The sequence below is a fragment of the Chroicocephalus ridibundus genome, chromosome 8 (genome assembly GCF_963924245.1).
Source record: "Chroicocephalus ridibundus chromosome 8, bChrRid1.1, whole genome shotgun sequence".
In the NCBI taxonomy this organism is placed as follows: domain Eukaryota; kingdom Metazoa; phylum Chordata; class Aves; order Charadriiformes; family Laridae; genus Chroicocephalus; species Chroicocephalus ridibundus.
In genome coordinates, this window is record NC_086291.1 from 38,295,393 (window position 1) to 38,312,679 (window position 17,287).

The 17,287-nt window shown below is 57.6% G+C and overlaps 2 protein-coding genes across 3 annotated transcripts in view; one reads left to right on the plus strand and one right to left on the minus strand.

Annotated features, from left to right (window-relative positions):
• Nucleotides 1–517: 517 nt before the first annotated feature.
• MCRIP2 (MAPK regulated corepressor interacting protein 2) lies at nucleotides 518–7,660 on the plus strand. 2 transcript variants are annotated; one of them, XM_063343037.1, is made up of 6 exons: nucleotides 518–670; nucleotides 776–857; nucleotides 2,785–2,912; nucleotides 3,161–3,262; nucleotides 3,912–4,001; nucleotides 7,536–7,660. In XM_063343037.1, the coding sequence occupies exons 1-5, from the start codon at nucleotides 619–621 to the stop codon at nucleotides 3,980–3,982; spliced, it is 435 nt and encodes a 144-aa protein (XP_063199107.1). In that variant the 5' UTR covers nucleotides 518–618; the 3' UTR covers nucleotides 3,983–4,001; nucleotides 7,536–7,660. The 2 variants fall into 2 exon arrangements, with proteins under 2 accessions (XP_063199107.1, XP_063199106.1); XM_063343036.1 differs by lacking the exon at nucleotides 7,536–7,660 and having other exon boundaries at nucleotides 3,912–4,096.
• Nucleotides 6,142–17,287, minus strand: part of ABCA3 (ATP binding cassette subfamily A member 3) — a 30,899-nt gene continuing 19,753 nt past the window's right edge. The window contains exons 17-31 of the mRNA XM_063343035.1: nucleotides 16,477–16,575; nucleotides 16,085–16,277; nucleotides 14,934–15,237; nucleotides 14,321–14,594; nucleotides 13,552–13,756; nucleotides 12,819–13,038; nucleotides 12,420–12,578; nucleotides 11,733–11,905; nucleotides 11,303–11,437; nucleotides 10,995–11,189; nucleotides 9,853–10,040; nucleotides 9,583–9,753; nucleotides 9,168–9,355; nucleotides 8,983–9,056; nucleotides 6,142–7,642 (exon numbers count right to left, since the gene is read on the minus strand). Of these exons, the coding sequence (XP_063199105.1) occupies nucleotides 7,511–7,642; nucleotides 8,983–9,056; nucleotides 9,168–9,355; nucleotides 9,583–9,753; nucleotides 9,853–10,040; nucleotides 10,995–11,189; nucleotides 11,303–11,437; nucleotides 11,733–11,905; nucleotides 12,420–12,578; nucleotides 12,819–13,038; nucleotides 13,552–13,756; nucleotides 14,321–14,594; nucleotides 14,934–15,237; nucleotides 16,085–16,277; nucleotides 16,477–16,575 (2,710 nt within the window). The 3' untranslated portion in view covers nucleotides 6,142–7,510. The remainder of the gene's footprint in view (nucleotides 7,643–8,982; nucleotides 9,057–9,167; nucleotides 9,356–9,582; nucleotides 9,754–9,852; nucleotides 10,041–10,994; nucleotides 11,190–11,302; nucleotides 11,438–11,732; nucleotides 11,906–12,419; nucleotides 12,579–12,818; nucleotides 13,039–13,551; nucleotides 13,757–14,320; nucleotides 14,595–14,933; nucleotides 15,238–16,084; nucleotides 16,278–16,476; nucleotides 16,576–17,287) is intronic.

Genomic DNA, 17,287 nt, shown 5'->3' on the forward strand with positions numbered 1-17,287 from the left:
CTGTGTGTCCAGTGCGTGTCCCACGTGTCCCCCACACACCTTCCATATGTGCCACCTATGTGCCCCACGTGTCCCCTGTGTGTCCACACCTCCCACGTGTGCCTCCTGTGCATGTCCCATGTGTGCCCCCATGTCCCACGTGTCCCCTCTATCTGTCCCGTGTGTGTCCTCTGTGCCACCAATGTGTCCCGCCTGTGTCCCATGTGTCCCCCCATGACCCACGTGTTCCCACTATGTCTCCCGTGCGTGTCCCCTCTATCTGTCCCGTGCGTGTCCTCTGTGCCACCAATGTGTCCCGCCTGGGTCCCATGTGTGTCCCCATGACCCACGTGTTCCCGCTATGTCTCCCGTGCGTGTCCCCTGTGTGTCCCCACATCCCACGTGCGTCCCTTACGTACCCCGCATGTGTCCCCCTCCCCCACCTCCCACGTCTGCCCCGATGCACCCTGAGCGTGTCCCCCTTCCCACCCTTCCCCTGGTCCCCCCCTCGCTGCCCCGTGCGGTCCCTTTAAGTGCGGGGGGGGCGTGTCGCGGTGCCCGGCCCGGCCCGGCCCGTTAAAGGCCCGGCGCGGGGCGCGCGCTGCACTGGGGCGGGGGCGGTGGGGCCGGTGCCGCAGGATGTACACGCTGACGCGCGGCCCCAGCAAGCTGGCCACGCAGCGCCGCACAGGTACCGGGGTTGGGGAGGGGGGGGCCGGGGCAGGGGGTGTGCGTGGGCCCCCGTACCGCCCGGTTCTGACCCACCCCTCCCCCCGTCTCCCGCCGCTGCCCGCAGGTCCCACGCAGCAGGCGGTGGAGAGCAGCAAACTGGGCGAGCTGCGGGGCCGGCTGCAGCCCGGCGCCTGGCCCCCCGCCAGGTGAGCCCCGCGCCGCCGCCGTGACCTTGGGGAAAGGTTACCGGGGCGGCCGGGCCGCGCCGACCGGGAGGGAGGGGCCGCGGGAGGGTGGCACCGGAGGGGGAGGCGGGGGGGTACACCGCTCGGTGCCCGCATGGCCGGGCGTGCGGGGGGTTGCAGCGCTGCCGGTCCCCGCCCGCGTCTCACCGAGCCTGCACCGAGCGGCGTGGGCCGCCCCTCGCGGGGGGGGGGGACGACACGGGGGACACGGGACGATGACACCGGAGTTGGTCGTGTGTGTGTGTCCCCCCGCCCCCGGGGATGTTCGGGATGAGGCTGCTTCCGAAGAGCTCGGGGGAACGGGAGTTGCGGCCGGTGGAGCGGGCAAAGTGCAAGCAGTGGCGGGCTGCGGGCCCCGGGGGGGCGGGCGGTGGAGGGGGGAATGTCCCGGGGTGTGGGGGGTCGGGCAGGGGGGTGTCCCGGTGCGCTGCCGGCCCGGGGAGACGGACAAGGGGGGGTGTCCCGGTGCCCGGGGGGTGCTGCCCGCAGATGCTGCCGGTGCGGGGGTGCCGGAGCGGAGCAGAGCCGGGGCCGGGCTGGGCTGGGGTTGTGCAACGCCCCCCCCCCCCCTCCCCCCCCCCGTCAGCCCCGGGGGGAGGCATCGGTTGCACAAACCCCGCTGGCTGCTCCGCGCCGGACCGGTGTGGAACCGGCTGGTCCCCGGTGGGGCGCAGATCCCGTCTGCAGACCGGGGTTCCTGCAGACCGTGGTGGCTCACGGCGGGGGGGGTTGGAGGATGTCCCGTGTCCCTAAAGGGGGGGGTGGGGCATAGCTTTGGGGTGAAAAACTCTCAACTTCTAGCAGAAATAACTGTTGGGGGGGGATTTAAGCAGCTGGGGGGGTCATGGCTGCTGCTCCGCAGGTGCTGTCAGCTGGAGAGCTGGCGACAAGCTGTGCCCCGCCTCCCCCCCCCCCCCCGCTCTGCCCGATTCCTCCAGCCTCAAGGAACGGATGAGAAAAAGCCCCCCCCTCCTTCCTGGCACCTTTCACTAATTAACTACTGGGGCTTCTACCGCACTGACCCTCCTTCAGGCAGGCTGGTGGGGCTCCTGCCAGCTGCCCTGCCTGCAGGGGTGCTCCCCCCGCCCCCGGGTCCTGGGGGGCTGGGGGACATCACTCTGCCCTCCCGGCAGGGACGTCATGGCAGGGGCTGCCTGTTCTCCCTCCCGCCTGCCCTGTACACCATAACCCGTCTGTGCTCCCAAGGCCCCTTAGACTTTGTCCGGTGAGAAACGTGGCCGTTGCAACCGCGTCCTGCCCCAGACTGGGCAGAAAAGCCAAAATATTGAAGTTTTGCACTGGATGTGCCCACAAGTCGCATCCCAAACCTTTCTTTTTTGATCTGCCGGGTGTTGGTGGTTCCAGGCTGGGGCTGGTTTCAGGGTCCCGCTCTCGGGAGGGGATCCCAGCTCCGAGGAAGCCTGACCTGCTCCCAGCTGGCAGAGGGTTTGGTCCCAGTCCTGGGGCACCTTGGGGACACGCTGGGGGCTGGGGCTGCTGCAGCGAACCAGCGTGTTTGGTTTGTGGAGAACGGCACAATGGCACCTAACTGGATTTCACTTCCATTTTCCTGATATTTCAGCAATTTTGCTGAGAGAAATTTTTATTTTAGGGACTGCGCTTGGTGCTGGGACTGGAGGATGGGTGGGAGACGGACAGTGCCTGCTTTTCCCTGGGGAGCTTCCCTCGCCTGCACCCCTCTTTGTGCAGGAACCCCCCTCTCAGGGGGCTGGGTCCCTTTGGGTCCCCTCCCTTGGGGACAGGGTTGCATGCTGTGTCTGAGTGTGGATGCTGTGGGACAATCCAGGGCAGCACCTCTCCTTGCTCCAAACCGTGGGGGGAAGAGCTACCCACCCCCACTTCACCTCCCCCTGGCTTCCCCCCACAGCCCAGCCCAGAAACTGGTCTTCAACAGAGTGAACGGGAAGAGGCCGCAGGTGCTGCCACAGCAGGTCTCGGCCCCCGAGGAGTGCTACACGCTGGCCCACGAGGAGAACGTCCGCTTTGTCTATGAAGGTGAGGGTGGAGGGTCCCTGGGGACAGGCACCCCCTCACTGTCCCATCCTGGGGGTGGGGGGGGTGTGGGCTGGAGCATGTGGGATCCCTCCTGAGGCAGCTGCATGGTGCTGGGGGTCTCGGTGGCAGGGCTGGCGTCCCCAGCCTGGGTACCTGCCCTCCCTTGCACCACCTGCTGCTCCTCTCCTGGGCTGGGCAATCCCCATCCCAAAACTGCCTGTCGTGTCCCCTCCTGCCGTCCCCCCCAGCCTGGCAGCAGGTAGAGCAGCAGCTGGACAGCAGCCGGAGCGGGGAGAGCATCTGCGGCCCCGTGCAGTATGTAGAGAAGACCCCCAACCCTGGACTGAAAAGTAAGTGGGAAGCAGTCGGGGCACTCAGGGGTGCGTTGGGCTCATGGGTGCAATGAGCTGGTGTGGGCTCAGCCGGGCCCCTGAGCAGGGCTGTGATGGGAGGAGGAGGATGATCCCAGTGCTGGGTGTGACAGAGGGGCTGGGTTGGGACTGTCCTGCTGGGGCTGAGGCCACTTGGGGGGTGCTGGGGGGGCAGCTGGCCCCCAGCACTGTGGTGGGGGTGTCCCACCATGCCCCATCAGAGGAGCCCAAGCAAGCAGGACACCTGGTTGGTGACTTCTGGAAATCATGCCTTCTTCAGCCACCAGGGTGGGTTGGGAGAGGAGCCCCCTAGGTCCTGCCATGCGGATTTGCCTCTCCTGGGGCCATGCAGGACCAAGTCAGAGTGCAGCGGAGACAGGGATGATGAGCTTCTCTGATGGCAGCTGGAGAAAGGGCTGTGAGCACAGCGTGGGGGCTCCTGCCCCAAGAAGAGAAGGTCCCTGTAAACTCAGCCTGGCCTTCTGGGGGCACGGCACAGGGGTGGGGGAAATTTTGGGGTGTCTTTTTTTTCCCCTTTCCCCCCCCCCCAGTGGCAAATGGTGTGGCTCAGGGAAAGCACACGGAGCCCTGCTCCAGCTGCTCTGCTACGCTCTCCCCTCTCTTGCAGACTTTGTTCCCATCGACCTGGAGGAGTGGTGGGCACAGCAATTTCTGGCCAAAATTGAAAACTGCTCATAAAAGGGAAGAAAGGTTTGGGGTGGGTTTTTTTTGTTTTTTTGTTTTGTTTTGTTTTTTTGGTTTTTTTTTAAAAAAAATGAAACAAAGCTGAGAGCAGCTGGTCAGAACCCAGAATTGGTGGTGTTTTAGAACCACATTTTTAAAAGATGGCCGAACCCAAGTGACCCATGCTGCCAGCCCAGTGGGACCGGACCACAGCCATGCCCAGCCGCATGCCCCCTCCCTGCACCCAGCGTGGAGGAGCAGCCTGCGGCCCCAGCCAGGATTCCTTAAGTGCCAGTTCTCGGACCGCTGCAGCTCCTGCAGCCACCAGCTCCCAGGGACACTGCAGTGCCGTGCTGGGGCCGAGGGAGCGGATCCAGCCCCACAGGGAGGAGAGTGGGGTGCTGTAGCAGGACCACCAGGCAATAAAGCACTGAAACTGCCAGTGGAGCGGCGGTTGTGGGATGGGGAGGATGTGTTGGCAGGAGATGGTGAAGCAGCTGGGATGCAGCATTGTGCCCTGGGCTGGCGTGGAGCAGAGGGGGAAGTTGTTTGTGGCTGAGTCCTGCCCCAGTGGGTACCATGCTGCTCTGGGGGCAGAGGGCTTGGAGCATCTCCCTGTCTTCCTTGGAGCTGCATCCCTGCCCCAGTGCTGCCTCATCTCCCTGGGCTCAGCCAGGGGCGGTGGCTGCTGCCTTGGGTGGGGGGGGGGGGGTTACGTTTGGGATTGGTGGGGGGACACATGTGGGCATCTGCAGGTGATGGGCGCAGGGGGCTGAGCACCCTGGCTGTGGCTCAGAGCAAAGCTGTAATACGTTGGTGGGTAAAGCTGCAGGAATGAAGGTGCCAGGGCCAGCCCTCCCTGCCATGGAGGCCCTTGACATTGTAGTGACAAAAGCCTTTTAAGCCCCAAGCTTAAGGTCTCCTCCCTTGCCTGTGGCTGTTGGGGTGCAGTGGGGCTAAGAGAAAGGGGGTTGTGGCTTCCTGTGGTGGAAGGGTGGGGACATCCCCAGTTCTGCTCCCCAAGGCAGCCGATGCTCAAAAATCCTTCAGCCCAGGGGCTTTTCCAGGCTGGACTGAGCCCTTCCAGGTCAGGTTTTGGAGGACACCCCCTCTTTTACTGCTGTGTCCTGCCCACAAGGCAGGGAGCAGGAGCCCGGCACAGCCCAAGTGTGCTGGAGGGGCTGGAGCTGCTCTCAGACTCCAAAGGAGGCCAGAAAACACCCACTGGGGAAAAAAAAAATAAAATCTTTATTATTCCTATGATGGGAATAACAGCCCCACTGCAGCCAGAGGGGAGCAGCGGCCACCTGGGGCCTGGGATGCTTCTCCCACCACACATGGCCACCATGACCTGGGGGAAGTGGGGGCAGAGCAGGGCCAGCACTGAGCTGGGCTGTCCCTGAGCTGCAGTGTCTGTCCCATGAGCAGCCCTGCTCATGCCCTGGGGCTGCAGCTGTGACCCCCAGTGAGCAGCACTGTGCACAGCTGGCAGCTCCTGCTGTGGCCAGAGGGTTGTTACAGCATCATGTGACTGCGAAATGCTGCTTTGTTAAGACTTTCTTCATTTAGGCCAAGATGACCCCAGCAGTGGGGGGGGCTGGCACCAGGAGATGCCATCCTTGCCCTTGACTCCTCTGTCATGGCAGGGGCCACACTGCCTCTGTGCCGCCCGTCCCAAGCCTTGCCGGGGGTGTCACCAGTACCCCACTGGGATGTGTGCTGGAAGGGGGGGGGGGTGGTGTTTCCCAGGTGTGCTGCTGCGCTCAGGGTGCTGCCAGCCCATCGCATTTTGACATCTCACCCTCGTGCAATTTCCCCCTTTCTCTCTGCTGCCCACCCCGGGTGAAGCCCCAGAGGTGCTGCTGCATCCTGCCGTATCGCCCCTTCCAAAAAAAACCAAAACAACCCAGTTACTGGGAGTCCCAGCAATTTCTGGGTGGCCCCAGGCACCCTCCCAACCAAAAGCATCCCCCCCGCTTTCCATGCACAGGCACCGCTGGGAGGAATGGGGCTGGTGCTGGGGTTTTCCCACCGCCCGGTGCCCCCGGCAGCACCTGGCTCTGCCGCCGCCAGGGATGCTCCCAGGGAGCAAGCCCTCCATGCCAGCGCCTCCCACGTGTCCCAGGAATGCCATTCACCTGCTGGCTACTTACTAATAAAAAACACACGTTGGGTAAGATCCAGGGAAATTCTTAGTAACATGATGCACCATCGTTTTGAACAACAACATTAGGCAAAGGGAAAAAAAATGGAACAGGAAAGAATGAGTCAGTCACAGGAATGAAACAAAAACCCAACCCAAAAATATAACCCAACCCCTGACAATGCAATCACAAGAAGGGAATCAGCACCCCTCGCCATAAATATTAATTCATTTAGTTATGTGCAATTGTGTGTCTTACTATAGTGCAAATAGCTCTGCATTGATCACGGAGCAGCCGGCCCGAAGGGGACTGCTGCCGGGTGACACAGGGACTAGTTAAGGACAGACAAGAATCAACACGGATTTAAAACAAACAAACAAACAAAAAGAAAAAAAGCAACCTGACTACAGGGAAACGCCAAAAAAGAAATCCCGGTTGCTGCCTCCGGCTCGGCGCAGGCAGGGCTGGGCAGTGCTGGTGCCTATTGCACCATGCCCAGCGGTGTCCCCAGGCGAGGGCCGGCGGGGACAGGGAAGAAGAGGGGGACGCGGGACGGAGGGGTGTGAGGGAGAGCACAGCAGGACATGGGCGCAGCGACAGCATCGCTGGCCTTCAGACCTGGTCGCGCAGCCGGTTAAACCCTGTGACAGGCGGTAGTGAGACCAGCAGTGTCCCCAGGCAGCCTGTGTCGCCGCTCAGCCCCGCTGCTGTCAGCCCCAGCGCTGGCTCTGCCACCGGACCCACCACGTGCCTGGGCTGCGGGCATTTCTCCAGGAACACATCCTCCGTGCCAGTTCCTCGGGACAGCCATGCCTCCACCCACGGGGAGGAGGGGACGGCCTTGTCCCAAGAGGTTAAAAGTGATGGAGCCTTGGGACAGGATGCTGGCCTTGTCCCCACCAGCCAGAAGGGTCTGGATCTAAGCTACGTTACAGCCTCCTGTTAAACGACGAGCAAACCACCTCACAATATGCGGCAACACGCGGGCAAAGCCCACGGAGCAGCGTCCCCATGGGCGCAAGCATCGGGCAGGGAAGAGGGACACACGGTGTGGTTTGGGGATCCCAATCCCCACCCATCCAGGCTTCCCCTGCTTTTTTGGGCTTGTGGGGTTTTTTTGCTGTGTGGCTGGGAATGAAGGCTGGCGAGTGGCAGCGTGACATGCCCACACACACACGCACGCGCGCACACGGCACGGTGGCAGGCGACACACACGCACCATTTGTGATCCCAGCGGCAGGAGGTACGCCGCCATTGCCCCCGCTCCCTTCCTAGTGAAAAGTTTCTTACATTTATACATTATTTAAGACACGCCGATATATAAATTACTGTCTCTATATATACTATGTATAGGCAGCAGGGCCAGTCCATGAGGAAGGGCACCCCTGGGGGCTTCTGCTCACTTCCCTCTCTCCTCTGTGTAGTGCTGGAAGCGAGTGAAGCTCATGAAGACCTGCTCCAGGGAGATCTGGCTCACCGAGTAGTCCTCCAGGCGGAACTTCTCTTTGGCTTTCTCCAAGGCCCCGAAGACCTACAAGGGAGGGCGCGGCCGTGACTGCGGGGACCTCAGCTGCCACGTGGAGACCAGAGGGACAGTCTCCCGCTAGGGAGACCCCGGGGCAGCGACGCCTTCCCTGGCAGGAGGGCGGGGGGATGCCAGGAGCTGGATTATTTAGCAAAAGTACCTGACCCCATTTAGAAATGTATGTTTTATATATATCTTTTTTAAAGTATATATGATACATATATATATATTTTTTTTTTTTTATAGCCCTGGGCCCAAGGTTTCTGCTCAATGTATTATACGTTATATATGCAATATATATAATATTAAAAACCTATATAGTATACATACTGTATATAAAACTATCTGTATATAGTATACAAATAGTTTTTTTATATATAGTAACTATATACAGTTTTTATATATATCTGTATACTACGTACTCTCTATATAACATATAGAGTACATATATACACCATATACTGTATACTCTGTATAGGGTATACAGAACACACATATACCTATAAAGCTATATATAGTATACACTATATACACAGTATATAGTACACAGTATATACATACACAGGATATAGTATACATACTATATATATACTATCTGCATATAGTATACAGATAGCTTTTTATACATAGGATGTAACTATATATAGTTTTTATATATAGCTGTATGCTCTGTACTCTCTATACAGCATATATGATATATATACACTATACTATATACTGTATACTCTATATACTCTACTATATATACTCTATATAGAGTATACAGAACACACACATATATATAAAACTATATATAGTATGCACTATATACACAGTATATAGTATAATATACAGATATATAAAAAACTAGATACGCTATATAGAGAGTATATAGTATACAGATATATATCAAAACTATATATAGTTGCATACTATATATAAAAATATACGTACACTATATACAGATGGTTATATACCATATATAAAAAACTATATATATTAAAAACTATAAATATATACATATATATTTAGGGTTTTTTAATATATCTCTCCCTGGGCTGGGATCCAATAGGTCCCATGGGTCAGTAACACCAATGCCCGTGGCCCCGGTGGGATGGAGGGGTCCTGGTTCAGCATGCACTGGCCATACATGTGGGTGACCTGCTTGGGCCAGGGAGAAAACCACTTTTTAATTAGCTTGTTTTTTATAAATCACCTGGATTTTGGACAGAGAGAGTCTCTGGAAGAAAAGCAAGATGAGCCGAGCGCGAAAGCAAAGCATCAAGAGCACACGACGGGGCAGGAATAGGGCTGCCCCTCCAGCCCCCTCCTGCGAAGGGATGGGACGTGCTCCAGCACCCCCTTACCTGTGCCCAGCTGAGGTTCTTGTTGGTCAAGTGATAATGTACCATGCCCTGGTGCTCGTGTTTCAGGACGCTGCCTGGGAGAGACGAGCAAGGAGAGGCTCCGAGTTAGGCAACTCCCTGAAGCCCACGACCAGCACCCTGCCCTCCCCCCTGGAGGGGCCAACCTCTCCAGCAGCTCACTGTACCTGGGAAAGTCTTCTCCACGAAGGCCTTGAAGGCCTGCAGCTCGCCCTCCTCCTCACTCCGCGTTTTGGCCAGCAAGGTGTAGCCGCTGCCAAACTTGCTTTTCAGGTGCTGGGGGCTGCCCAGGCATTTGAACTGCCCGTTCACCATGATGGCCAGCCGCGTGCACAGGGCCTCGCACTCCTCCATGCTGCAGGACAGAAGACTTGTTCAGCAGGGCAGGAGCACTGAGACAGAGCGGCAGAAGCTTCTGTGAAGGGGATGGAGGTGAATTCCCTCCTCCCTGGGTTTTTGGAGGAGGGGAAAGCTGTAGGCAGTGCTCACCCACCGGGCTCTGGAGGATGGGTCCCCATCCCTTGGGACCCACCACCCTTCTGGCTGCTCCCCAATCCCAATCCCTGCCCAGAGAAGTGTCACCTGTGGGATGTGAAGATGATGGATTTGCCACACTCCCGTGTCCGTGTCACTGCATCCCAGAGCAAACGCCGGGCCACAGGGTCCATGCCAGTGGAGGGCTCATCCAGGAAGATCACAGGGGGACCACCAATAAGGGCAATGCCAGCGCTCAGCTTCCGCTTGTTACCGCCACTGCGGAAGGCGATGGGAATGGGGACAGAGACCCGACATGAGCACAGGAAGAGCCCCACAAGATGAGGGGCAGAGGGGCGTCTCCACGTCTCCTCTCACCTGTAGGTCCTCACGAGCTTGTCAGCATGGGGCTCCAGGAGAAGCCCTCTCAGCATGTTCTCCACGCAGCTGCCAATGTAGCGCTCGGGGATGCCCCGCAGCCGGGCGTACATGCTCAGGGTCTCACGGCCCGTCATGTGGTCCAGGAGGGCATCGAACTGCGGGCAGTACCCGATCCGCTGCTGGACCTTGGGGCAAGAGGAACCCAGCAGGGATTAGCTCACAGGCAGGTCTCTGCAAGGAGGTGTCCAAGCCAGGAGGTGTCCAAGCCAGGAGGTGTCCAAGCCAGGAGGTGCTTTGCTGCACCTCTGCAAGGTTTTTGCTCAAAGTGATGGGGACTGAGCTGCAGCTCCAAAACCGCAGGTGAAACAGGAGGGAAATTCCCCCATCGCTGGAGCCACCGGTCTGTTGGGGATGGACACACAGAGCGCTCCTTGGGATGGCAACTGTGTGGTCTCATGTTGCATTTCTCAAGCTGGTTCCTCATTGTGAAGGGCCATTTCAGGTGGCCCAGGCTCTCAGGAGAAGGAAAGCACTGGAGGGTCTGGACCCTCTCCATATCCTGGCCTCCTCTGGGGGCAAGAGCCCAACAGAAGCCAGAGTCCCATGGGAAGAAGCAAGCAGGACCACAGTTTCAGGGCAGACCCTCCTCACGTTCTCCTTGCCTGACATTGTTGGGTGTTGACACACTGGTAGAAGTACCCAGGGCTTGAACCAAAAGCCCGACCCCTGCTCATCTCTTGCTTTTCCAAAGGGAGCGGGCAATTTCCAGCAAGGAGATTTCTAGCAGGAGTCTGGAAAGGTCTGACCCACTTGTTTTAGATCGTCATCAGACTGTGATCACTAAGTCACATTTCTCACGTTTCCAACTATGGAGCTAAGCCCTTTAATGAAGGGTTTGCCACCCTCACAAGGTATGGCTTCCATTTGTTTCATCTCTGTTGTCCCAGTGGAGAGGGAACTGCTTCCAGGTGGCCAGATAATGGAGAGCTGGGCCGGAAAAGGACACACATCCCTGGGTATTACCTCCACCACTGGCAACTGCAACCATGTCCTCCTCAGAGGCACTTGCAAGGTGGGCCAGCCTAGCCAGACACAGGACTGTTTGTAACACCGCCCTCCGCCCCTGCAGCCCTCGGTACCTTCTTGATGTTGGCCAGAATGCTGTGACCATCCACAAAGGCGTCCCCCGACGTGATGCTCTCATCGCCAGTCAGCATCTTAAAGGTCGTGGTTTTGCCTGCTCCATTGAAGCCAAGAAGGCCAAAGCATTCCCCTTTGCTGACTGCCAAGGAGATCCTGTCCACCGCCAGCAGGGATTCCCGGCTGTCGTAGACCTGGTGGGGACCAACGTAGAGGCCATGCCAGTCACCACATGTGCCAAGCGCCTGAGGGCACAGCAAGGCAAGTCGTGGCTTTACCAGCCCCGTGGGGACCATGCTCTCCTCACCTTGGTGAGCTCCTTGATGACCAGAGGGCTGCTGAGAGACGACAGCAGTTCTGGTGGCGACTCCAAAACCTTCTTCCTTTCATCTGCCACGTCCCGGTCCTCTGGCAGCGCAGACACCCTGTTCAGCAGTGCCACCTAAACACAGGGCAGAAAAAAACCACCCTTTGCCACCTGGCTGCTGTGGGACAAATGGGTTCCTCCGGCACCCCCAATCTGGCCAGGATCCATCCCTTCAATCAGCCACCTCTGTGGATACCTCACTCCCTTTGCCAACCCACACTCAACAGGATCTGCCCCTCCGAGCAACCTGCTCCAGGGGTGCTCCCTGGGAAGATGGTTTAGGTGAAGAGGACCTGTCTCCAGCTCGCAGGGACTCCGGGGCTTAGTTTGGAGGGCACCTTACTTTTCCCTCCCACACACTTTGGCTTACCCATTTCCGCCGCCTGCAGATGCCACAGACCAAAGTTCTCAGTCTCCAGAGAAGGTTTGTCTCAATGAGGAAAAGGAGGAAGAGGAAGGAGAAACCCTGGATGCTCAAGGAGGTCAGGTATCGTCCGATCCCAGGCGTCTCCCAGGAAAAGTAGTTCATCTGATAACTGATATCTAAGCAGGGATGGAACAAAGTCAGACTTGGATCAATCCACGCTCTGGAGAGGAGAAGATAAGCTACAGAGAAAACTGCGAGCCCAAAGCTTTGCCAGGCTCATCTCCACCCCAGCCCATGCTGGGCTCCCTGCCCACAGCTCTATCCAACGCTTCCCACAAGAGGATTCAGGTCCAAAGGGGATCTGGCAGAAGATGCCCAGTGGAGGCACACAGCGGAGATCAAGTCACTCTTGGGACTGGGATTTCTTTACTTGTCTATGAAACTTTCCCTAGCCCACGTTTTCCTCCAAATCATTAGTAAGGAAAAGATTCCTTAACTGGATTAACCTATGAGTGTCAAATGCTGCCCAGTTTTTGCTTTGAAACAGTACCTGGAGCTACTGCCCAGGCTGGGTTAGAGGCCCTATGATACTGCCCAGCTCCAGCATCCATCCCACAGGGACCCCCCCTGCCAGTGCGGCTATGGTGGGATGGCCTGGATGGGCAGGTGAGGACCAACAGAGAGACTCACTGAACGCCTTGCAGATGAAAATGGCTTCGACAGAGGAGGTACAAAACTGAATGAACTCGTAGTTCTGGTAGAAGTCACTGATGCATTGGCCCAAGCAGTAATTGGGTAAGACGAGAAAGACTTTATCCAGGGTTTTGGAGAGGTCCACCAAGCCCAGCTCTGAAAGAGGAGCACAGGAGGATCAACAGAGTGGAGTTAGCTGGTTTTAGAGAAAGACCCACAAGGTTTTGGAAGGAAAACCAACAAAAGTTGACATGTTTAATGGGCAAGAATGGACTGTCATTGGGTTTTTTTGCTAGCATGGGGACAGCCCTGGGGTGAAACAATCCCCGTGGGGGCTGGATCTTCTTGGTGACAGCAGGCTGCAGCGCTGGGCAAGCACAGAGAGCAGCGACCCACCTGGAATGCTCATGATGGTGACCGCAAGGAAGGTGGCCGTGCCCGAGAGGATGTTGAAGATGGTGAGACGGGTGTAGGCTGTGGCGGCCACCGAGAAGAAGAAGCTGAGGAGGTACATGAGGGGAATAATGGCCCAGCCATAAAGGAGGAAGATCAGCATCACATCAACGAGGTGGCTGTCTTGGGTGAAGGCTTGCACATCAAAGGCTTGGAATATCACCTGGGGCACAGCAATGCCAGAAAAAATGCACGTTTGTTGAGAAGAATGCACATTTGTCTTGATCGCAAGTGATGCCACCTTGCCTCAACTGCCCAGGCAGCAAGGTAATAGCAGCAGTGCACGGACCAAGATAACCCCTCACTGATGGGTCCTACCAGCAGCCCCTGCCTGTCCCCAAGGGAAGCTCTCTTTCTGCAGACTGGGATGCAGAAGGGCAGATTTGGGGAATTCCTCTCCATGCTCCCATGTATTTGAGATTTTTTTAGTGCCCACACCCAAGTATTCAGGTGCCAGAGGCTGCAACCAACTGACCCAGCTGGTTTGCCATGGCCCAGCTCCCAGGACCAAGGGACAGCTTTCCTGATGGTTCTTTCTATTAACTGAGACAGTGCCAGAGCCAAGTGGCCTCATCCTTTTCCCTGCACCCCAACACATCTTAGCTCTCCCAGAGGAGCAGCACCCAGAGCTCCCACCCAAAGGGAGGAGGACAGGAGGGTGTCAGGGGTGACTCACCAGCATCAGAGCACAAGGGATGAGAAAGTTGATGATGTCCCAGAGCAGGGCAGAAAGCCAGAAGTTGACCACGTAGACGCCACTGACGAACTGGACGTGCTTGGCTTTGATGGCCCGCTCGCTGACCAGCAGGAGAGCGAAGGTGCTGGCGAGCGAGGCCATGCCATACAGCAAGTTGATGGCAATGGCGAACCCAGTCTGGCCTCTGCGGGGAGAGCAGCGGGGCAGGTTAGGACAGGTGCAACTCAACAGAAGAGCACTGAGGCTATGTGGGGACAGCATCCCCACACCGTGCTTCTTGTGGAGGCTACGCTCACGCAGCAAGCCGGCACACAGAGGGAACACCCCACAATAAAAGCACATCTCAGTAAGATGAGCATCTCCCACACACAGCCCTCCTAGCCCACCACAAAACTCCACCCTGCCTTTGCGAGGTCCCACACATGTCCTCTCCGGTACAGGTGAGGTTCAGAGACCCTGGATGCAGGATTTTGTGAAGTGTACAGTCATACACACTCTGCTCTGAGCTCCCGGGGAAAACCAACCCCCACTGAGATATCCACATGAGGCGATGTGGCTGCTAGGCTCAGGCAGGTAAATGGTCTACACAGCTTTGCTCTCCTGACCTCCTGAGTACAATCACAGCTACATTTGGGCCTCAGAAGCTCCAGCCTGACTCCTCCACTGACGCTGGTACAACCAAGCCAAACTGCACCTACAGAAGTCACAAGCCCTAGCAGGAAAGCAAGCGCCGCGCCATTAGACATACTCCATGAGCTGGTCTTTGGCCTTCTCGGTGATGTTGCGGGGCTGAGGGTAGTTGGTGACGGTGATGGAGGCGTTGGGGCCCACCAGTACCCTGAAGACGGCGTTGTCGGCCAGCATGAGGGCTGTGGCGGGGGAGTGATACGCCTGGTTGTTAAAGAGCGCGGTGACCACCATGCGGTTCCCGGCTCCTTCGAAGGAGGCGGCTGTGATGTAGTGCTCGTTGAAGGCCCCCCCCTCCTCAGAGGCTCTTGAGATGAGGTACTCCTCCAGGCCACCTGCCAAACACCACAGCTGTTAGGAGCAGGCTCCATCACATGAGAGTGAACTGGGGCCAACTGGAAAAGAACCCAAGCAGCCCCAGCCCTGGTGGCCCACCCTGGCCCCGATGATGACCACAAATCCAGGGTTATGGAGAACACAGCTCTGCTCGGGTGAGGAGGGGTCCTGACAACTGCGGGACTCTCCCGTGCAGGAGAGGACACAAGGGGATATGTCAGATACGCTGCAGCTGGGACCTGAGCCACCCACACCAAGGGCCCTGGCAGGAGAAGCCCGTGGCTCCTGCACACCCCACCAGGCATCGCCTGCTCCACCAGTGCTCCATGAACCCTCACCCAGCACCTCCAGCGGTGACTGGTGCTGGACATCCAGCAGCTCCACATACTGCTCTGCCAGCCTCTGCGACAGACCCGAGGCGGCTGAGACAGAGAAAGGCACAATGGTCTGGCCGTAGGGCTCCAGCGTCAGCCTCAGCAGGGAGGAGTCCCTGGGTCCTGGGAAGGTCTTGGCCACGATGAGGGCAAAGGCAGTGAAGATCAGAGGCACGAGGAACTGCGCTGCCACCATCTTCCAGTTGCGCCAGCTGTACATGGCTCGCTTCATGAACATGGCGTAGAACTGCTGGCAGCACAGGTAGAACTGGGAGGGGAGAAGACGGGTCAGTGTCAGCTGTGGACAGCCCCACCAGCCACGTTGCCCCACGCAGCTGATGGGGAGAACGACCCCAAAACCACCTCCCCGTCCTGCCTACAAGCCGACAGCGGAGCCTGTTCTCCAGACAAGCCTGTAAAGGGATTAGCAGGGCAGCTGCTTGACTCCAGCACAGCAGGTCAGCCCATCAAACTCCATGGCTTCCTGATGGGACGCAGTCACTTTGGGATCTAAGGTGTTAAAAGCAGCTTCAGCCATGACCTTTACCTTCCTCCACCTCTCCGCATTTGACGTTCACAAACAGGATTACTGCAACACGGCCGCCTGCCAAAGCGACCGGGCTGAGACCTGGGAGCTCCCAGCCTGGCCCCTGTAACCATCATCTTTGCTTTTTAAACCCATGAACATCTTTCTCCCCTTCCGCCTTTGAGACATGCCCTTGAGAAGCGCAGGGAAATTTATCACAGGTGCAGAGACAGCAGCCACAAAGGGCTGCCAGGGATCAGAAACACAAGCCTAGCGAGGGAAGGAAGATGTTTTTTCTCATCTCCCTGTTGGAAATCTCAAGTGATGTAGCAACAGCAGGTGAAAACCACTTTAGATCACCCAGGACACCTTCAAGAGCATCTCTGTAGACCTTAAGAGTAACATGAAGAGGATGGCAGTGACCAACTCCAACAACCCTAAAAATAATTTGCCCTAAAGATGCTGATCTTCCAAACCGCACGAAATAAGACCAGCTGTGGGGGAGGCTCCACCTCGTAAACCTTGCTCCAAAAACTCCCTTCACATGTCCTCTCCCCATTCCCACTGCACTGACAGCCCCAGCACTCACCCCAGTGTTGAGCTTGATGCTGGAGCAGTCTTCCGTAATGAGCGCTCCGCTGTCATCCGTCATATCTGTCATGCCACTCAGGCTGCTGGAGTCATCCATGGCCCAGTCATTGGAGCGTCTCTCGTGCTGGTACTGGAGAGCAGGCAGCTGGATGGCCTGGATATCCATGCTGGAGTCCACTAGCTTCCCAACCCTGCGCCAGGAGCGAAAGCAGGTGGTGAAATGCAGACCCAGGCAGGATCAAGCTGTTCCAAGCCAGGGAAGCCAAACGCAGGTGACAAAACACAACATGTGCCCCGGAGAGCTGTGTAGGACACGGCTGTCATTCAAGCCCATGGGGACTGGTCATCAGCAGATGACACCCCACCAGGGCCAGCCTCCCTCCTGCCTACCTCAGGAAGACTTCCTCCATGGTGGTGACCGAGGCGCCGTAGCTGGCGATGCCCAGCTCTTCCCGCCTCTGCTCCAGCTCCGTGAACAGGGCCTCAAACCTGAATGGAGGAGCGAGGCAACATTTGACACTGTTGCTCGTGAGAGACCCTCTGGGCATCAGTCATAGAATCATAGAACCATAGGGTTGGAAGGGACCTCTGGAGATCACCCAGTCCAACCCCCTGCCAGAGCAGGGTCACCCAGAGCAGGTGGCACAGGAACACGTGCGTCCAGGCGGGTTTGGAATGTCTCCAGAGACGGAGACTCCACCACCTCTCTGGGCAGCCTGTGCCAGGGCTCTGCCACCCTCACAAGAAAGAAGTTCCTCCTCATGGTTAGGTGGAACTTCCTATGCTCAAGTTTGTGCCCATTACCCCTTGTCCTGTCGCTGGGCACCACTGAAAAGAGCCTGGCCCCATCCTCCTGACACCCACCCTTTCAGTATTTATAAGCGTCCCCCCTCAGTCCTGCAGCTGGTTTGAGTCCTGCAACCAGCTCCAGGGCTGCCCACAGCACCCTTCTCTTCCCTAGAGAGAAGCCCTTGGGCTCCATCTTCTGCTCTTTCCTGCCACAGGCCAGCTCTCTTGCCTCAGCTATGCATACGTTTCATTTCAACGCTAAACCAACCTGCCCCGTTTGTGCCACTCTCCACACCGCAGCCGTCACCAGCTCAGCAACCAGTGCTGTCCCATGCAGCTGCTGCATGGGCAGTGACATGGTGGGCACGGGGACACGACAGCAATGTGCCAGCAGACAAAGGGGAGGATGGTG